Source organism: Myodes glareolus, chromosome 5 (genome assembly GCF_982192425.1).
Source record: "Myodes glareolus chromosome 5, mMyoGla1.1, whole genome shotgun sequence".
Classification (NCBI taxonomy): domain Eukaryota; kingdom Metazoa; phylum Chordata; class Mammalia; order Rodentia; family Cricetidae; genus Myodes; species Myodes glareolus.
In genome coordinates this window covers 49,343,133-49,361,800 of record NC_142030.1, presented here as the reverse complement: position 1 = coordinate 49,361,800, position 18,668 = coordinate 49,343,133, and the positions used below count along the sequence as shown (strand labels likewise).

General features: G+C 43.3%; 1 protein-coding gene across 2 annotated transcripts in view; it reads left to right on the top strand.

Annotated features, from left to right (window-relative positions):
- The window catches only part of Synpr (synaptoporin), a 340,860-nt gene that overhangs the window by 163,299 nt on the left and 158,893 nt on the right, over positions 1-18,668 (top strand). Inside the window, exon 1 of one of the 2 annotated variants that reach the window (XM_048421428.3) lies at positions 4,651-4,952. The exons of the other annotated variant lie outside the window; for it this stretch is intronic. Within the exon in view, the coding sequence (XP_048277385.1) occupies positions 4,929-4,952 (24 nt within the window). The 5' untranslated portion in view covers positions 4,651-4,928. Of the gene's footprint in view, positions 1-4,650; positions 4,953-18,668 lie in introns of those variants that run through there. 2 annotated transcript variants of the gene reach the window in all.

Sequence of the window (18,668 nt, the reverse complement as noted above, 5' to 3'; positions counted from 1 at the left end):
ATGTCGGGGTCATTTGTTAGTGTGACCTAGATAGTCATTTCTTTTATTGCTTCCCCTACCACACTGCTGCATAGAGATCCTCCCGGTTCTGGAATTTTCCTCTCACTGTTTATTACAAGGTTAGATCGCGAGGCCTCCCACTGCCTGACCCCGAAGCAGCTTGGCCTGGAAGGACCCCTTTTGAGAGGCCAGATGTTGAGACAGAGAAACTCCAAAGGTAAGGGACAGTTACATTTACCAGGAGACAAGTCTAGCAAAGCAAAGCCATGCTTTTTCATCGAGAGAAAAAAATAATAATCTTTTGAAGTTGTCTGAAGGCCATGCTCAATTGGGAGATCAGAACTAAAGATCTGACCATATTGGAAATTAGCATTGCTAATGAAGTTCTCAGGGAACCACAGATTATTTTCATCTCCTTAACCTTCTCTATAAATACTTCACTTAGAAAACATCGTGTTGCTATTTTTAATCATCTAATAATGGACAAATGCTATTTTAAGGCAGTAGCAATGATGCTAATGTCATTTTTTGGAAAGAGACATCAACTCGAGGCATATTGCTTTCTTCTGTAAGTTTTGATTCCACATTAGAGAGTGGCAGCTGACTGAACTGTCTGGTCAGTCGGACACTAGAGACCATCTGAGCAGTTCGGTGACAGGATTATTTGCTTTTTAGAGACCCAGGTATGGACAAGAATCCCAAGGGACCTAGGCATCTATGTCAGCCTAGGGGAACTGAACCCTGAGTCAGGCATCTAAGAAACAACTGGTCTGTACAATTCACAGAGGGGCGTCTACCATCTTGACACGGCCACCTCTTACACATAAAGACCCTGATATCTGCAGCCCTTCCAGAATATACCATGGAAAGGAAGGCAGTCTGAGTCCACTGATATGAATGAAGCAACTGCTTTGTTTACCTGTCTTGTGCTTCAAGGCTAAGTTACCTTAAAGAATTAGCTTTATTGACCCTCCCCCCAGTCTTGCCTTTTCTCATGTTGATTCATTGTTTGGATGAGTCATTTACTTACCCACCAAACCCCTGCTGGCTGTCTACTACATTCCAGGTACTCTAATACTGAAAAAAAAATATCATTTTAAAAGGCTTCCTTGTCTAGGGAGGTGGTTCCGTGGGTAAGCTGTTTGTCTTACAAACATGATCTATGTTCAAACTCCAGAACACGTGTGAAAATGCTGGGCTTGGAGGTGCACACTTGTAAACCCATTTCTGGGAAGACAGAGACAGCAGGATTCTTGGTGACCACCCACAGTAAACTAGCAGGCAAACTCCAGGTCATTGAGAGCACCTGTAACAAAGAAGCAAGGTAGATAGCTTCTGAAGAACGATGCTGAAGGTTCTCTTGTCATGGCCCACTGATGAACACTACACATGTATACACACACATACACAGATGGGATACACACACACAAATGGGAGGAGGCAGAGAGTTTTTTTTCTGCTTCTATGGACAGTCGTTTCTTTGGTAAAAGACAAGGAAATAAGTAAGAAGAAGGGAGGGGAGGGGTAAGGAGAGAGAGAGCAAGTAGCCATACTACACAAACAGCAAAAAACAGGATAATGCAAAGGGGAGATCTGAACAGAGACAGGAAAGATTCCTTTTTAATCCGTTGTCAAAGGGAGACTTGAAGAGCAAAAGGTAAACTAAGGACTGAGTGGCGAAGGAAACTAAGAACAGGTCAGTTTCTCAGCAGCCGGGGTTTTCGGCTGGAAAGTGGCAGTAAAGACATAGAGGCTAGACTGGGGAGGAGAGAAGAAAGAGAAAGAAAACAGTAGATGGAGCCAGATCCTCAAGGTTTTGCGAGCAAAATAAACAGCCTGGATTTTCCTTTACGCCTACTGGATGATGATTGAAGTATCATCCCATGCAAGTGGTCAGTCTGCTTCACACTGCACAGGCCTGATGATGGACAACTTCTTCATTTATAGGACTCTGTGGAATTAGCAAGAGCTACTGAGAATCCACTATAGTACGAGGTAAGCAGGCAGCACGTAGAGCGAAAGCTTTGTCTGGAACAATTGTTGGGGCAGAAAAAGCTCATCTGGTCAGAAGATCACCCTTTGCCTGTCATCTTTCCCATCTTATCTAGGTTCAGTTGACCCAGAAAGTCTTTGTGGAGAATTTCTTAAATCTAAAAATGGGAAAAACTAAAACACAAATAAATACAGGGACATACCCAGGATCATACAGCATACCACTAACAAAAACAAGAAGGAACCGTGTACCCCCTTGCTAAATCATAGTCCCAAGTCTCACAGGGAGCACATCTTCTCTCATGGGTTAGTGATTAGTCATGCCCCGTGTGCTGAATAAATAATGAGCTAAGCACCCTTGTGGGACAGATGCAGTGGATTTTTTTGACACTTGGGCAATTGTATTGGCCTTGTCTTCCATCACAACTTTACTAACTATTGATCATGTGCTTGCGGACAAGCCACACAATTCTCTGGGTCTGTGCTTTTTCCTCCGTCAATTGGAATAACAATGTCTTTTTAATTCTCTGAGACCCATATAAAAATGATTCATGAAAACACCGCATAGCAGAGCACCTGGAGTAGAGTCAAGAGTGCCCACGGTTATCATGTAGATGTCTCTATAACTTGCAATGAGTCTCTTCATCTTCAGCGCTGGTGAGTGGTACTCACTGTCCATTCTGAAGAACTGTGGAACTGGGAAGGATGGGTTTCTACCATGGATTTATGGCTGACAAATCACCCCTTAACCTTTCTCCACTGGGCAGAACAGAGGCCTTCAGCACGAGGTGTCATTTCTTCCGTGAGTTCTGAATTCATTAATTCTGAAAATACTCATTGGGTGCTTACTTAGAGGCTAGGTGACAATCAGCCTTTTCACTGACTTTACCCAATTAATTTCTCCCATTACCATGTGATAACTTTTCAATAAGCATATGCTAGTGACTGTCAGAGAGGGAAGGAGGAATATATATATATATATATATATATATATATATATATATATAGAGAGAGAGAGAGAGAGAGAGAGAGAGAGAGAGAGTGTGTTAAGGGGTGGGATCCTATGAGAATTTCAAAGGACCATGGAATCCATCCAGTTTGAAGAGTTTTATGTACCCTGAAGGCTTGCTTATGCATTTGGAACAAGATTTTAAGCTGAGGCTGAAATTGGTGAATAGGTGTTAGCACACTTGTCCCAAATGTCCAAGGCCCAAGGTTCTATCCTCAGTACTGCTGGGAAAAACACAAATGGAGCAAGATCAAGTGAGGAGGAGACATCAAACTGGCATTCCTGCACACATATTTGGATTTGAGAAAAACACTGTCTTGTCTGTCTTTCATGCCTTTCTTACATCTCCCTGCCAAGAACTGTAAAGTGTTAGCGTACCACTTTTACAGAGGGGAAACTCAGTCTCCGAGAGCTCAAGAGGCTCCCCCGGTTACACAGCCAGTGAAATAAGAACCAGCACAGGATTCCAGGATACTTCACTCTTGATCACATTTTGGGGACATTGTTTCCCTGGACCCACACATCCCCTTCCAAATAGAAAAAGAAAGATAAGGCTGAAAGAGAAACGATGGTGGTGATTATTGTGGTGTGTGTGCGTGTGTCTATAAGAGAAAAAAAGAGAGGCAGACAGCCAGAAGCAGAAAGAGGGTAAGGAAGACACGGGGCAGATTCTGGATTGCCGACCATCGGGTTAAATACATGGCAGCCTATTTGAGTTTCTGATGGGGGCGTCAGTACCTGAGCAAAAGGCAAAGATGAAGCAGAAGTGGCAACTAAACACTGTCCCTGTGCTGAGTAGACACCAGGGCCAGCTAAACACCATCCCTGTCCTGAATAGACACCAGTGACAACTGAGCACCATCCCTGTCCTGAGAAGGGGCGCTCATTCAGGACAGAGAGGGCACTGACACGCAGAATTCCACCCTAGGAGTTTCAGTATAGATCATCAGCATCATTATCCTTAGGACACCCGAATGAGGAGGGCCTGCAACCTGCCACAGCCCCTCCGTGAACTCTGGTCCAGCCTCCCAGAACACATACCCTCCAGGTGCTGAGATTGCTGCCCCTTAGGGAAGTCAGTGCCGTTTCTTTCTGTAAAGGAAAGAAAGAAATGTGGCTACTGCGTGAGCCTCTGCAAGCTTTTTAATTTTGTGAGTTTTGCAGGTCTTCATTAATACTACCATGATGGATGAGCACCAAGTTGTAATTTGTTCCTTCCATAGACTCCAGAGCCTGAAAAGTCCATCTTCCAGTGCCATCATCTTAATGATTATTTATGGACAGTTCATGAATTTCTCAAATGGGTAGAATACATAACACCCATGCATTTCCATAAAAACGAGGGCAATTTCTTTTAAAACAAACATACATTTGCTTCATCTGCAGATCTATTCCTGAGGATTTAATGAAACACTGCTTCCCTGTACCCTCAACATGCAAAATCCTGGCTTGTGTTCAGCTCCCAGTTTGATTTTAAGTACTGTGCCCGAGAGAGGAGGGGGCTCTCTGAGTAAGAGGGAGCTGGTGCCTCTGCTCCTGATGCAGCGTGCTTGTGCAAAGCGGCCCTGCACTTGCAGTTGGTTGTGAGCGGAGAGGCAAGTGTGGGAGGTACAACACGGAGGTAACCACCTCCCTACAAAGCAGGCAGCTTCGCATCCAGGGGAGTATCAGGTTGCTGTACTCAGCTGTGGGCTGTCACTGTCTCCTAATGTGACTGTTTTCCCAGCTCTCTGCAAGGAGGCAGAAGCTGCTCTCTGATTGGTATAGCATCTCCCTTTGCCTCTGCATTGATTTCTTGTTCTCCTCCTCTGCTTCATAAAGAGAGGGGCAAGAGCTGGTGCTGTGGACGGAGAAGCCTCATTTTTAGTATGAGACAACCTCTGTCTTTTTTCAGGAGAGGGAAGTTGGACTATCAATTCTTTTGTAAATGTGTATGGTGATATTTGCTCCGGTAAGTTCATCTCTCTATTGATTTGCCTCTCTCTCTTTCTCTGTCGTGTGTAAGTACATTTGGGCTGTATACTTTTCTTTCCTAATGTGATTCTTTAGAAATATCCAGTGATGATGTCTTCCCTCCCCTTAACTTTGTTTTCTTTTATGCATATGTTGAAACCAAAGAGTCTGGGTTATGTGGCATATATAATTCTCACATTAGCTGTTAAGTATATACCGGGTTTCTGGGTTTCTCTCAACACAGTAAGGAAACTATTTAAGCAAAGTTATATTGGTCTTTATAAAAATATAATGCCATTCTATATCAGCCACTTTAAGAGTGTTTAATGTTCTAAGTATATTCATTGTGCTGTAACCTGCTTACCATTTTAATTAAAGTTTCTTCATCAGCATTGTAGTGCGAATGCCTTCAACTCCTTAAATAGCTGCCAAATATTATGTGTCAATCTCCTCGGGTCTTATACCAGGGTATAATGAAGGAATGAGGTTTCTTTCCGATTCTGAGGTATTCTTTAAAAGACCTGAATCTCTCTCTCTCTCTCTCTCTCTCTCTCTCTCTCTCTCTCTCTCTCTCTCTAGTGTTCATATTGCTAAAGTAAACCTCTTGCCTTGCATGAGAAGCTTCAAGTAGCCATTGTTTCTCATCCGCCTTTCTTTGCCTTGTGTGTCTGTGCCACCACCTGCCAGAGGCCCAGCCTTGGCTCTGGTGTAGCCATCACTCCAGCTAACCAGGAGAAAAGTTCTTCTTATTTGATCCACACGGATGCGGAATATATGTCTGGTCACATCTGTCCGAGTCATGAATTCTAGATGCATCACCTGGCTGCGGAGGGCAGAGATGGTCTGAATTCTTCCTGACTAATTCATCTGTTAGTGCCATTATAGTCCATAGGGATGATAAGACAATTAACTAATCGTGCTAATGGATGCAAACGTGCCTTAATCCCTTTTTATTTCTGTCACACAATCGACAAATCTATGTAGTCTTTTTTCATGGTAAATGAACTAGGGAATGCATTCATAACGAAAGGTAAGGGTACCTTTAAATTGGGAGCTAAAGCCTGGCGATTCTTAGAGGTTTTGAAAGTAAAGTTGGAAATTCCATGTTTCTCTAGAACTCCCAGGCATATGTGCTTTTTGAGACTGTGACAGGTCTCAGATTCACTAAGGAAATAGTAATGGTTGTCTAGGAATGTGCTGACCCTCGGGCACCACTCTTCGGGCACCCTGCAATGCACCTGCTGTTGGCATGATGAAGTGGGGTTGCTCACTTTGATAATCAGTCTGAATGTTGCTTGATCTAGCTTCAAAATAAATTCCCCCAAACCCACCTGTCTATTTATATTGCCTGATCCTTGTTCTTGTGTATGTGTCTCTAATAACAAACGCAGATGTCACTCATCCTATAGAGGCTAAGTGTGTCTTTGCAGGTAGTCTGTTGGAACAGAACAATAAGCAGGGCTTTTATCCTTGAGCTGAATGGAAGCATCAGTGGTGGGCAGGCCCCATCCTCTCTCCTTGCCAGCACACACAGCCAGCTCACATTTACCAGATCCCCTTTACATCCTTGGATGATGCTCCTTTGGGGCCAGCCGTCACAGGTTGAACGTAAAGTCATGAGCTGTAAACAGAGTTGTCAGCATATGAAGCTACTCCACAGTGGAGTTGGAAGGAACTGTGGCTCACAAGAGCCTGTCTTCTCTTTCACTTGCTAATCATGGCCAAGTTGGGGCTCCTGACAGGGAGCCTTAGGGAGACCCATTGAACCTTTATTACTTCAAGAAGTCAGGGTCTTCGACCATTACATTGAGTTGGGATAAGCCGGCATGGTCTTTAATTGTATTCCTCTGACAAGTCCAGAATGCAACGTCCAGAAAAGTCAGTTTGAAAAAAAATCTCTTTTTAAGGAATGAAAAGCCCAATGCAGAGTTGGACAAAAATAATGAAGTGACTTTGAATTTTTCCCACAATGAAATCATCTATTCTTTTTAGCAAAGTGAAGGAGGCAGAAGGTGGTGATTGTGTCCAACTGGTAAATCCACGATACGTCTGCACTTAGCTGAGATCCCTCAACTTGTAGTCTTCGTGCGGTCTCCTGTAGTCACTCTGCGGAGGCTAATCTCATTGCTCCACTTTGCAGAAAAGAAAATGGAGACAGAGAGAGTGTAACTTGATGAGATGACGCGATAATGCAGGTGAGGAGTGAGGGGCACATCCGTCCTCAGTCAGGGCTCCACGTTGTCGGTGGAACTGATGACAGACTGGCGCAGAGTGGTGTGCAGGAGCTTGACAAACACCACGCCGTGCTTCCGCGGGTGTTTTTCCTTCTTCTGACAATAGGTAACCTCCCTTTTCTCACACTGTGCTTTTGTAACTCCAGGCTAATTATGTGCCTAAGAACCACTCAGTTTGTGCAGCTAACCAAAATGTGGATGTAGCAAAAGGAAGCCAGCCTGGGGAGAGACGGTATGCAGATGTGGCTAAATTAAGGTATCCCTCTAAGTGAGCAAGACAAATTTGTCCCTTGACTTTCAGTCTGTGAACAAAGGGTTCCAAATAAAGATGCAAAAATAACTTAGAAACATCAGTATCTCAAGGCGCCCAGCTTGTCATGGATGCAAAGTGCAAACGGCAATTCCAATTGATTTGGTTCACTTGGGAAAACTTTATAGAATTCTCACCTTCACTTCAGCCGCCCCCGTGATTTTCTTCCTGTTCTTTGGCTAACTAGAAAGGGCTTACGTGGTGCTTCAGTTATAATATTGCTTCTCTACCAGTCAGGTAATTAAAAATGAACCCAACTGCCGCTAAGGGAGCTGAGCAGTGCAGCAGAGTTGAAGCCCTGAGTTCTTAAACATGTTTCTTTGCACCCAGGTACTGAGCTCCCCATTTGAAATCCATCCGAGCCAGTCGTCCACGGGAAATTTTTGACTAACATAGAATCGATATGTTTGAAATTTCCCCTCAAGCAGCGGGGGTGGAAGCAGGGCACAGCGCTCATGGTAAATCTGGGAAACAGTGTGCTGTCTTCTGTTCCACCTGGGAGGATTCTGAGTGATGGGAATGTGGCTAGAATGTTAAGTCTACCTCAGGACATCCTTACTGTATTTTACCAAAACCCCAAATGACATAAGTAAATGAAAGAACAAACACAGCACATTGGTGGCTCCCAGAGTTTATCTTTGAAGGCGTGGTCACAACATTGAGTGTTTTTTTTTCTTTCTTTCTTTTTTTTTTTTTTTCATGTGGTTTGCTGACTAGTGAGCAGTAGTCTAGAGCTAACACGTTTATGGACAGTTAGGTGGTTAAAAGCTCAAACTGCAGTGCCCAGTGAAATGTGTCTAAGCTAACAATCATTTCCTTTTTTTGGCAGGAACAATAATATCATTCTGAATTCACTTTTCTCCTGTTCTTGAATAAGACATAATTTGGTGGTTTAATCAAGAAGTGTGGTATTAGAGCCAGCACCAATAAAGAAACATGGATCGTTTTCCTTTTTTTTTAATGACTACTTATGAGAGCTCTAAATGTACTGAGAGCCACCAAACATAGGCTTTTGCTCTAAGAAAATATGTTGTGTTCAGCCTCAGGACGGATCAAATGTGTGCCATCCCTTCAAACCAATCTTGGGAACAGTTTTATGAGGAAACCATTTTACAGTCTTCCTTCTTCAGAGAGGTCACTGAATCCCAGATAAACAGTATTAGAAATCCTAACGAATCCAAACTTTGCTTATTTCTGCTTTATTTTAGATATGGATTTGTGTCTTTAAACATATTGATCATTGAGTGCTTTAAAAGAACTCATTAAATATAAAGAAAGTGGCTGCCATAAAGACAAGGGTGCTGGAGAGGTCTTGAACTTGACACCAAGCTCACTGTAAGCTAGTGTGCACATAGAGCAGGGGTCTGGTTAGGTATTTACAAGAATCACTTCAAGCTTGAAGCCCAAAGTCAGCACAAGAAGGATGCTTTGAGAAAGAGGTTCTTGATCATGGGCATGTACCTTTAAAAGAGGGGGGGGGGGGGAGTTGAAGTAGAGACCCTAGTCTGTCACCAATCTGTAGAACTTCATAGTATGCTTTACCGTGATCATCTTAGCAAAACTTACACCCGTTGGAGTTGAAGGGTATCTCCGAACACATGCTATTCCAGTTCCTGGAAACCTAGTTTCCAGCCCAGGAGAAAGAGTGTTCACTGAAGAGTGTTATATTGACCAGCATAGTTATATAGTCATGTCTCATGGCCCGTCGAAAAGATGGCAAAATATAGGCTTTACAAAAAATTGATCAAATTTAAGGGAAAGATTGGAATGTTGGCCACCAGGCTGCCCTTTTATTTAGCAGATATTTAAGTGTGCCTGCCACGCCCTGGGTACTGTGAAAGCTGTGGAGATACAGGGATGAGCAAACAGATATAATATAATACCTCTTCTTTCAGAACTAAGTGTCTTTATGGTCCACTCCTCACCTAAGCCTACTTTCTAGTTCACATCCCAGGATAAGTCTTCTGACAGTACAGTTTAGCTGGCCCAGTAAGTCATCTGCAGGGAATGTGTGCTATTGGGCTTCTCTGTTCATGCTTAAGGAGGGAGTATGAGCTCCCCTTATTTGCTGAAGTGTTGACCATCTGCTGAGTGCAGTGGTTTGAAGGGGAAACGGGCTGAGGCTCCTCAGTGCTTAGGTCTTCTCAGCGCTGTTTGCTACTCTTAGGCAGCCTCACAGGGGTTCTCCCCCTACTCCTCCGCCTAGTGCTTGGGAGAGAAAAGAAAGGAGAAATTTTGAGAGGGCAGAAAAGAAGATAGGAAAACAAAGTGCAAAGGGGCCTAAAGGACATAAGATGGTCCCTGACAATCAGGACTGTCGACTTGTCTTAGCTGTCTCTGCTAGGTGTTCATGTCCTTGTTTGTCTTCAACAAATGTGGTTGGCGGGTGGGTGGAGGAGGGCTCTTTGCACTGAGCACACTTCCAAAAGCTAAGGCATGGCGATAAACAAGATACCCCATCTCTGAATTTGAGGGACTTCTAATAATTCAAGATTATGCAATCCCAGCACTGTTAGCACATTCCCCAGGTTGTTGGCTGCCTAGAAATCCCTCTGTGGAATATTTAGTAGCATTCGTGGGCTCTACCCACTAGATGTCAGTAGCAACCTCTACCCTAAGCTAAGACAACCCAGATTACCAAAAGGCTTTGCCAAATTGCCCCTGTCTGGAGTGAGAACCAATGAAAGAAACTTGCTAATTACGGTCAGCTTTGACTGATTCTTCTGTGGCATTTCTTCTTTTCATATTTTAGGATTCTTAGGATTCTTAGCTGTGAATTTACCTCAGGTAGCTTGGTACAGTCTGGCTGAGGCCAGTAGAGCATCTGTAAGCTTCTCTCTGTCACCACCCTTTATTTCTGTGCAGTGGAGCATCTGTAAGCTTCTCCCTGTGACTACCCTTTACTTCTGTGCAGTGAAGCATCAGTAAGCTTCTCCCAATTACTACCTTTTGTCTCTGTGTAAAACTTGACCACTCTAGGTAGCTTGTCTTAGTTCATTGAATTCTAACAATCAACAAATGAAACAATATGAAAATCTATCTCTTTTAGTGAATACATGGCAGATGCTTAGGAGGCTATGTGTCTAAATCCTTGCAACTGAAAGAAAGTAGAACTGAAATTCACACTGATTTGTCCTGCAATTCCAATATTTCTTCTAAAAATCAAACAAATTATAACATTTCTTGAAAATGTAAAATGTTTACTTTTTCTCTATGAGGATGTTTTAAGTAACTGTAAAGGTTGTTTACCAAGGAATGATGGAGGCCAGGGTGACGGATGTCTAAAGGTGTGGCCTTCTGTCTCAGCACCATTAGCTGGATGGTTTCAGATGGTCCTCTCTACCGTTTCCGAGGATAGAGTAACATATTGTAGGAACCACAGAGGCGTCAGTGGCCTGCGCTGTAGAATGTCAAAACCACAGTTTTGACTTGAGGTTGACTCTTGTGGGGATCCCGAAAGAAAATAGATCATAGTCTCAATCTTGTGCCCCTAAAACTCTAAAACTTTATTTCTTTAAGACAGAAAACAAAAGCCCAAAGAGGTGAGTGATTTTCCCAAGGCTCTGTTGTGAATTCAGTTCAAAAGAAAGACACCAGCAGAGCGGAGATCCCTGTCCCTGTTAGCCCAATAGGGTGCAGAAATACTTCAAATTTGTGGACAGTGAATTCATGGATTTGCTACATGCCAGAGATGTATGTGCTTGTTAATGTAGAAACTCACAACTGGTCAATGTGTACAAATAAGTGTCTGTGGAATGCTCAGCTACAAATGGGGGTCATCTATATTACATATATCCTGTCTGAAGGCTTGAAAGACCATTGTGGAAAAGGGAGCAGGAAGATGGAAGGAACCAGAACTCAGGGAGAACTAGAGAAAAGAGAGGGTTGTTGTACTCTTGAATTAACAGCAATGTGGCTACCAGCATGAGATCCAGCCAATCAACATTCCCTCATGGAGGGGATCATGAGCCTCACTCCTAGCCGAGGAGCTTGATGGCTGCTGGGGAAGGGAGAGAAGGCAGGGGCAGTTTTCTTTAAGAGTATACCTCTTAATAGGCCAACCGAACTCTAGTGGGTGGCCCTACATCCATAGGTGTATGGGGAACACAAATTAGACTTGGTATGCTATTTTAAAAAAAAAATTGAGAAGGCATGAAGTTAGGAGGGGGTGAGGAGGTGCAGAGTGGATGTAGAGGGGGTTAGAAAGAGGAGGGGCAAAAATGATCAAAATACATTGTATGAAATTCTCACAAAATGAGAAGATCAGACTAAAAGAAATGTGTGCTGGGAATTCTAGGCAGGTGTCTAGGGGTGTAGTAGGAATTTTCCTTGGGTCATCAACCAGCTCCCAAATAAAGACCCAGAGACTTATTATTAATTATGAATGCTCACTCTTAGCTTAGGCTTGTCACACTAGCTCTTTGAATTTAACCTGTCTCTATTCATCTATGTTTTGCCTCAAGGATTTTTTTCTTTTTAACCTTTCTTTCATTCTGTATGTCCTACTTTTCTTCTTCCTTTGTCTGACGGCTGGCCCAGGTGCCTTCCTGCTGTCTCCTTTTCTTTCTTCTTTTTTTCCAACCTAAACTCCTTCTCCAACTTACTCTCCCTGCCTGGGAGTCTCACCTATGCCTCCTCTCTTGCTTTTGGATGGACAGCTTTTATCAGACCAAACAGGTATCTTAAGCAGGCAGCGTAAAACAGTCACACATTTTTACATAACTAAACAAATGCACACATCTTTGCATAGTTAAACAAACATTCTGCAACATAGGGGCCTTAGCAAGGTCTCTGACTTTTAGTTGACTGCTCCTAACCTTTTTTTTTAGGCACTGGCTTCACAAAACCTCAGCCTTGTGAAGGGAGACAGGGGCAGGGCGCTCCTGGATAAAATCTGGCAGAAGAGTAGGCATAGAAACACATCGAAGGCAGGCGTGGTTTGCAGTGACACCTTTACCTGCTCCAAGCACAGAAAGAAGCAGGTCTTTCCCAGAGTGAGTGTTGCATGGCACCCAAGCCCCTAGTGCTGGTTTTGTGTTGAGTTGTTCATGGGTAGTCTCTGGGCCCCTTGTCACTTCTTCCAAGATAAAAAGCATTAAGTGAATTATCCTGACACGGTTCTGGGAAACCTGTCTCCTTCCTGCAAATTGTCTCAGAGCACTGAAACTGGATCGAGAGAAAATAAATCTGATTCCTGAAGGCAGAGTATGCCTGTCCGTAGGTGATCCTTTTGGGCCCCGGTTGGTTTCTTCCTCTGTGACGTGGGAGTAATAAATTTCCTGTACAGACTTGTGAAGAGAATGTGGGAAAGTCCTCTAGTGATTGTGTGGGCCCAGACAATACCATTGTTTCCTTCTCTCTAAATCCATTTTGCTATCAACTTTCACTCAGTGTCCTCAGTGAGTGTACAAGGAAATGTTCTCCCCATCTTCCAGGAAAAGGACTGTAGTTACTTGATGGGTCTAAAGTAGCCTGGAAATGCCCTGCGGGGTCACTCTCTCAGGGGAGATTGAGCCTATATTATTGATTTCAAAGGCAGAACACCATTACTGAAGAGTAACTGTAATACAAACAAATGTGATGTGGATAAAGCCATTGCCTACAATCTGCTCCTCGCACAGAATACCCCCAAATCTTCCATCTTTCTTTCACCTCTGCCAGTCTCAGCTCAAGCCACTGCCTTTATAATTGTGGAGAAGACTGATATAATTTTGGACCTCAGTCCATTGCCTGCCAATGGTGTGAGACTTTAACCCTCTCCTGTCACCACACGGCCCAACAGCTTCTCAGAATTCGTGCTCATGATTGGCTCCACATGGGAAAGAAGTTCAGGGAAAACCCTGATGGCTCCCTTCCCCAGGTTGCTCATTAGCCCTTGCTGCAGGAAATTCAAAGGTTTCTCCTTTCTTGATTTTATTTACTGAAGCATCCCTTGACACATTTGATCGGAAAAATCCGTTAGCTCGTAGGTTTTGAAGGCTATTACTTGCTGGCAGCCCTTTCCCAGGGTGCTTCCCTCTGCTCCCTCCTCTCTGAGTCCTAACTGAAGACTCCTTGTCCTATGAGGTTTTGAATGGAACCCTTCCTACCTCCCCAGCCCAGTTTCTTTACTAAGGTCCTTTCACCTCCCGTCCTTGTTACCTCTGCATCCATAGTGCATCTCTCACAGCTTTGTTTCTGAAGATCCCTTCAGGAAGGTAAGAATGCATTTTGATTTGTTATCCCCCTCATTTCTCTCCATTTCACTTAGGAGAGGCAGCTATGTGCCAGGCACTGCACTAAGGGTTTTACGCTTGGGGGTAACTGAAACTGGTACAGTCCAGAGCATCAAAAGATTTGCAGTCTAAGGGCTGTTGGCGGGCATATTTAAAAGTCCTTCAAAAGCTATTTAATTATTATTACAGTTAAGTTTTAAATATAAGAGCTAAGCCATCTTGGGTACTAATTATATGACAGGCAAGGCTCCAAGTGTTTATGCTTGTTAATTTATTTAATCCCCATAACAGTTCTGCAATAGAGTTTAAGGGGGAAAGGATTAGCGCCCATCAAATACGAAGGGCATAGACTCCTTTAGGAGATCCAGGACTGCAGAAATGAGATGACCCAACAGGACCAAACACCAAGTTCACATGGCTGATGTCTACACAGCGTTCATTGCTCATGGGTGCTGCGCTCTCTGCTTGCAGGAGTTGCATCTTCCAGACAGCACGAAATGGAGCACTCTTATTATTATAAAGGCCTGTGGATGCTGAACCAAGTGCCCGCAGCATGCAAGTGACGACAGTGAACTGTACCTTAGCTGTATTTGACCCCAGTGCTGATCTCTTTCCCACCATGAAAACCCGTGAAAAGCTGATAGAAAGCATTCCATGTTTTGTCCCTGCCCTTGGTAGAAGGGGAGGAGGAGGAACATCCAAGGTGTGGCTGAGGAAAGTTGACAGTGACTACTTTATTATTTGCAGCTTTTAAAAATGAAAATATAGTTACATAATTCCCTCTCTCTCCTCTCTCTCCGATTCATGGCCTCTTTTCCTTTAATTATTTTTGTTATATATGGATGTAGAAACTCATAAATACACACATGTAATCTGCAACCTGCTGAATCTCTTTCATCTTGCTTGTACGTATATGTTTTCAATGGTGCCAACTGGATGCCAGTTAGGGGATTCATCCCTGGGGAAAATAGTTCTCACTCTGTCAACAATTGTCTGCAGCTCTTTGTCTAGGGAGGAGCCCAGGAGGTTCCACCCTTCACCTTAGCATGTCTATCAATTTCCTCATTTTGGGAGGGTCTTCTTTAGGCAGTCATATTCTTGAGTTTCCCTGGGTGTAGCTTCCGTATCGTTTCCAGGAGCCAATCTCTCAGCAAACTCTGTGGACACTGACCCTTCTTCGAGGTCAAAAGGAACTTTGTGGGGACTGGGTGTGAGTGGTGATGCTTAAGCAGTTGGCATCCTCATGCATCAGCTCCAGTCCTATACTGCACCTCAGAGAACTGCCTAGCACATGCGTTGTGGTCTTCACCCCAGATTCTGTCACAAAGGCAGGCTTCTATGCTGGGGAAGGTAGCTCAGTGGGCCAAAGCACCTGCTGCCCCAACGTGAGGACCTGAGTTTGGATCCTTGAATATTATGCTAAGTAGGGTGCCATAGGGCTCACTACTGTAACCCCAGTCGTTCTGGGAGGTAGAGACAGGCAAATCCCCAGAAGCTCAAGGCCTAGCTGTCGTGCTGGAAGCAGTAGGGGACTTCATCTCAAAGTTGAAGGTCAGAATCAGCACGTAGGTTTGTCCTGTGACCTCTCCATGTGTGTCATGACATAAATGCATCACACACATACACACACACACACACACACACACACACACACACACAGAGAGAGAGAGAGAGAGAGAGAGAGAGTCAGAGACAGACAGGGACAGAGAGACAGAGACAAATTACAAAAACAGAAATAAATGCAGGCTCTCCAGTTCCTCTCTGTACCTAAGATCAGAACCTATGCATAAATAATCTCCAAGCTCAGACTTAGAAAGGGGGTGTGGCTTAAGCTTCCAGCTTCACTTGGTTGTGACTCTGTCTGCTCATTCCTTCCACTTGCCCAGTTGACTGTTTGCTCTGTGGTTCCAGCTAGGATGACAGCTTTCTTCACACACAGGGTGGGTGGACCTCTTCCAGCAAGATCTAGGAATGTTAGGAGGAAGTTCCTATAGAAGCTCAACTCTCATTTCCTGTGGACCCAGTTTCTCGCAGTGTGGGCTGTGGATGCCCACATCAGAATCACCCAGGGAGTTTATTAAAAAGTGATATTTAGAATAAAAATAGACTCCTGAGAATGGCAGCAAATGCTAACGTTATGGTATGAGCATGTTTTCAGACTCTAAAGAAAAACTGACAACCAAAGAAAATAGAAACTCCAAAACAAGAGTGCAATAATGTTGTCAATCTAAGGTACAGTCAGAAAGGAACTCTCCAAAGAATAAGGGCATTTTGGCAGGAGTTACAGAACATTGTGGTAGGAATATGTACACCCTTGGTAGTTGATATTCATAAGCTGAAGTTAAAGGAGAATGCTGAAGGTAAAATGAAAATTATTGAAGAGACTTTGAAAAGACAATCCTTGCTACAAGGAAGGATTACACGGGTTGCACCAGCCTGAAGTTCAGCCAATCACCACTCGTTGTTGTTGTTTTTAAGATTGACTTATATTTTTGTTTATGTGTCTGTTTTTCTTTTATGTATGTTAGGCACACTGCCTGTCTGTCGAACCCTCAGAAACCAGAGAAAGACATTGTGTTCTCTGTAACTAAGGTTACAGCTGCTTGTGAGCCACACCACGCAGGTGCTGGAAACCAAAGCTGGGTCTCTGCAAGAGCAGTCAGTTAATCTTCACCACTGAGCCATCCACTCACACCAGTAATCTGCAGCAGTATTGCCATGTGAGATTATTGCCCTTCTGTTAGCTTGTGGTCCGGGTGTGTCTTTAGGGCCAGTTGTTGTCTGCCATAAAGAAATGAGATTGCTTCGGCAAGATTGACATTGTTGCATTTAAGTTTCACATCAGTTACATTTAAATTTGAATTAGTCTCCCCTGGGAAAGAGTGTCCACGTTGAACTTGTGCTGCAAGGAAGCTTGGGGATCCAATCCCGCTCCTGTTAGTCAATAGCTGTGCAACTTTTGAGACAGTCGCCTTGTTGAATCTCCCTTTTTTCATCTGTGAAATGTGGACAGAGATGAGAGGAAGGAGGGGCCGTTGTGACATTTCTGATGGTGTCAGTAGATATGTGTAACCGGGTACTTCAAATAAGTCAGCGTAGATTATTAATTATCAATCAGAGTGAAATTTTAGCCATGACTCTCTTTATCTTTATTTTCATGACAACTGTGAAATTACAGATTAAACATGAAGACAAACCCACTTTGAATGCTTTTGAAGCGATGTTTATATTTAACCCAGAGGTCTTGTCCCCTTATTCTTTCATCTACTCATCTGCAAACATTTCTGAGAGTTCCCACTAAGTGCAGGACACGGCTTTGCAAGTTCTGGGAGCTGTGTGTGACGCGGAGAGGCATGAAACCGGAACGAAAAACAGAGACGAAAAACAGTTGCTTGTGATAACCATTATAGAGAAATATAAACCAGGGAAGGACATAGGCTGTTCTTCTAAATCATTATTTCTGTAAGTTGATTCAAGCAATCATACATTTAACGCTGGACTGGAGAGATGGCTCAGCAGTTAAGAGGACTGGCTGCTCTTCCAAAAGTCCAGAGTGATTCGCAGAAGTCACTTGACAGCTTACAGCCATCTATCATGGGATCCAATGTCTTCTTCTGGTGTGCAGACATACATGCAGACCAAATGTTCATATCCATAAAATAAATAAACAAGTAAATGTTCAAAAAACTAAAATATTTAAAATGAATAAATAAACAGATTTATATTGGAACTCTACACCAAAAATAAAGGTGCAGGGGCTCAAGGGCTAGCTCAGTGCATAACGTGCCTGCTGAAGACCTGATTTTAAATTTCTAGAACCCAGACTCAGAGACACAACTGTAACCCAGTGCTATAGTAATGATGATTTGCAGACAAGGGTATCCTGGCGACTTGCTGGTCAGATAGTCCAGGTGAAATGGCAAGTTCATGGCTCAGTGTGAGATCGTACAGCCAAAACAATGTGGAAAGCGATAACAGAAAACATCTGCCATCGACATCCAACCACCCGTGTATATAGCCTGCACAATTGCATGCTTGCACACACACACACACACACACACACACACACACACACACATCACATCACATCACATCACGTCACAGAATCACTGATTTCAACTTTATTAATGTTTAGAGATTCTCTCTGTTTCCTTATAGACTAGGTGTCAGCCTACACCAAACATGGAATTGACTCAAAGCTTTGGACCATCTGCTCTGTGTCTTCCACCTTCCCACAGAGTTTGTGATAATTACAGGCTCATGACACCCAGTGCTGGACACTTTCACATGTGAAACCAGCGATAACTCCACGGGTGAAAACTTAGATTTCTTGTTTATTGAGTTTTCCATCAAAAAGGGTCATGTTCAGTTGACTGGAGATTCTGGGTTGGTGAGCACGAGGATGGAGGCCAGGCCCTCTCTCTTTACAGTAATGTGACCCTGGACCTCCAACTACTTGGTGAAGATTTATAAAATCCCTCCCCTGAGGGAGAAAAATAAGAACTGCTAGGTGGAGAATGGCTATGTGCAGTAACTGCTGTGCATTGTGGGAATGTGCTGAGGTCATTTTGAATTTAACCCATTACTATTGCCTCTGATAAGATGAGGGTACAGACAGGTTAAGTCCTATAACAGTAAAGGATACCGATGATGTATCCAGCATCAGTTTCAAGGCAATTTGATGTATATATATATACATATATATGCATATATACACATATATACATATATGCATATATGTACATATATACATATATGTACATATATGCATATATATACACTTGTTAGATTATAGATTGTTACAGTATTCTTGTTGTTTCGCTTTGTTTTTTAAAGACAACGTCTTACTATATAGTCCTAGCTGGCCTTGCACATGTAGCAATCCAATAGTGTTTGCCTTCCAAGAGGCATATACAACCACACATGGCTTCTTTATCTAAATTTAACAACGGACT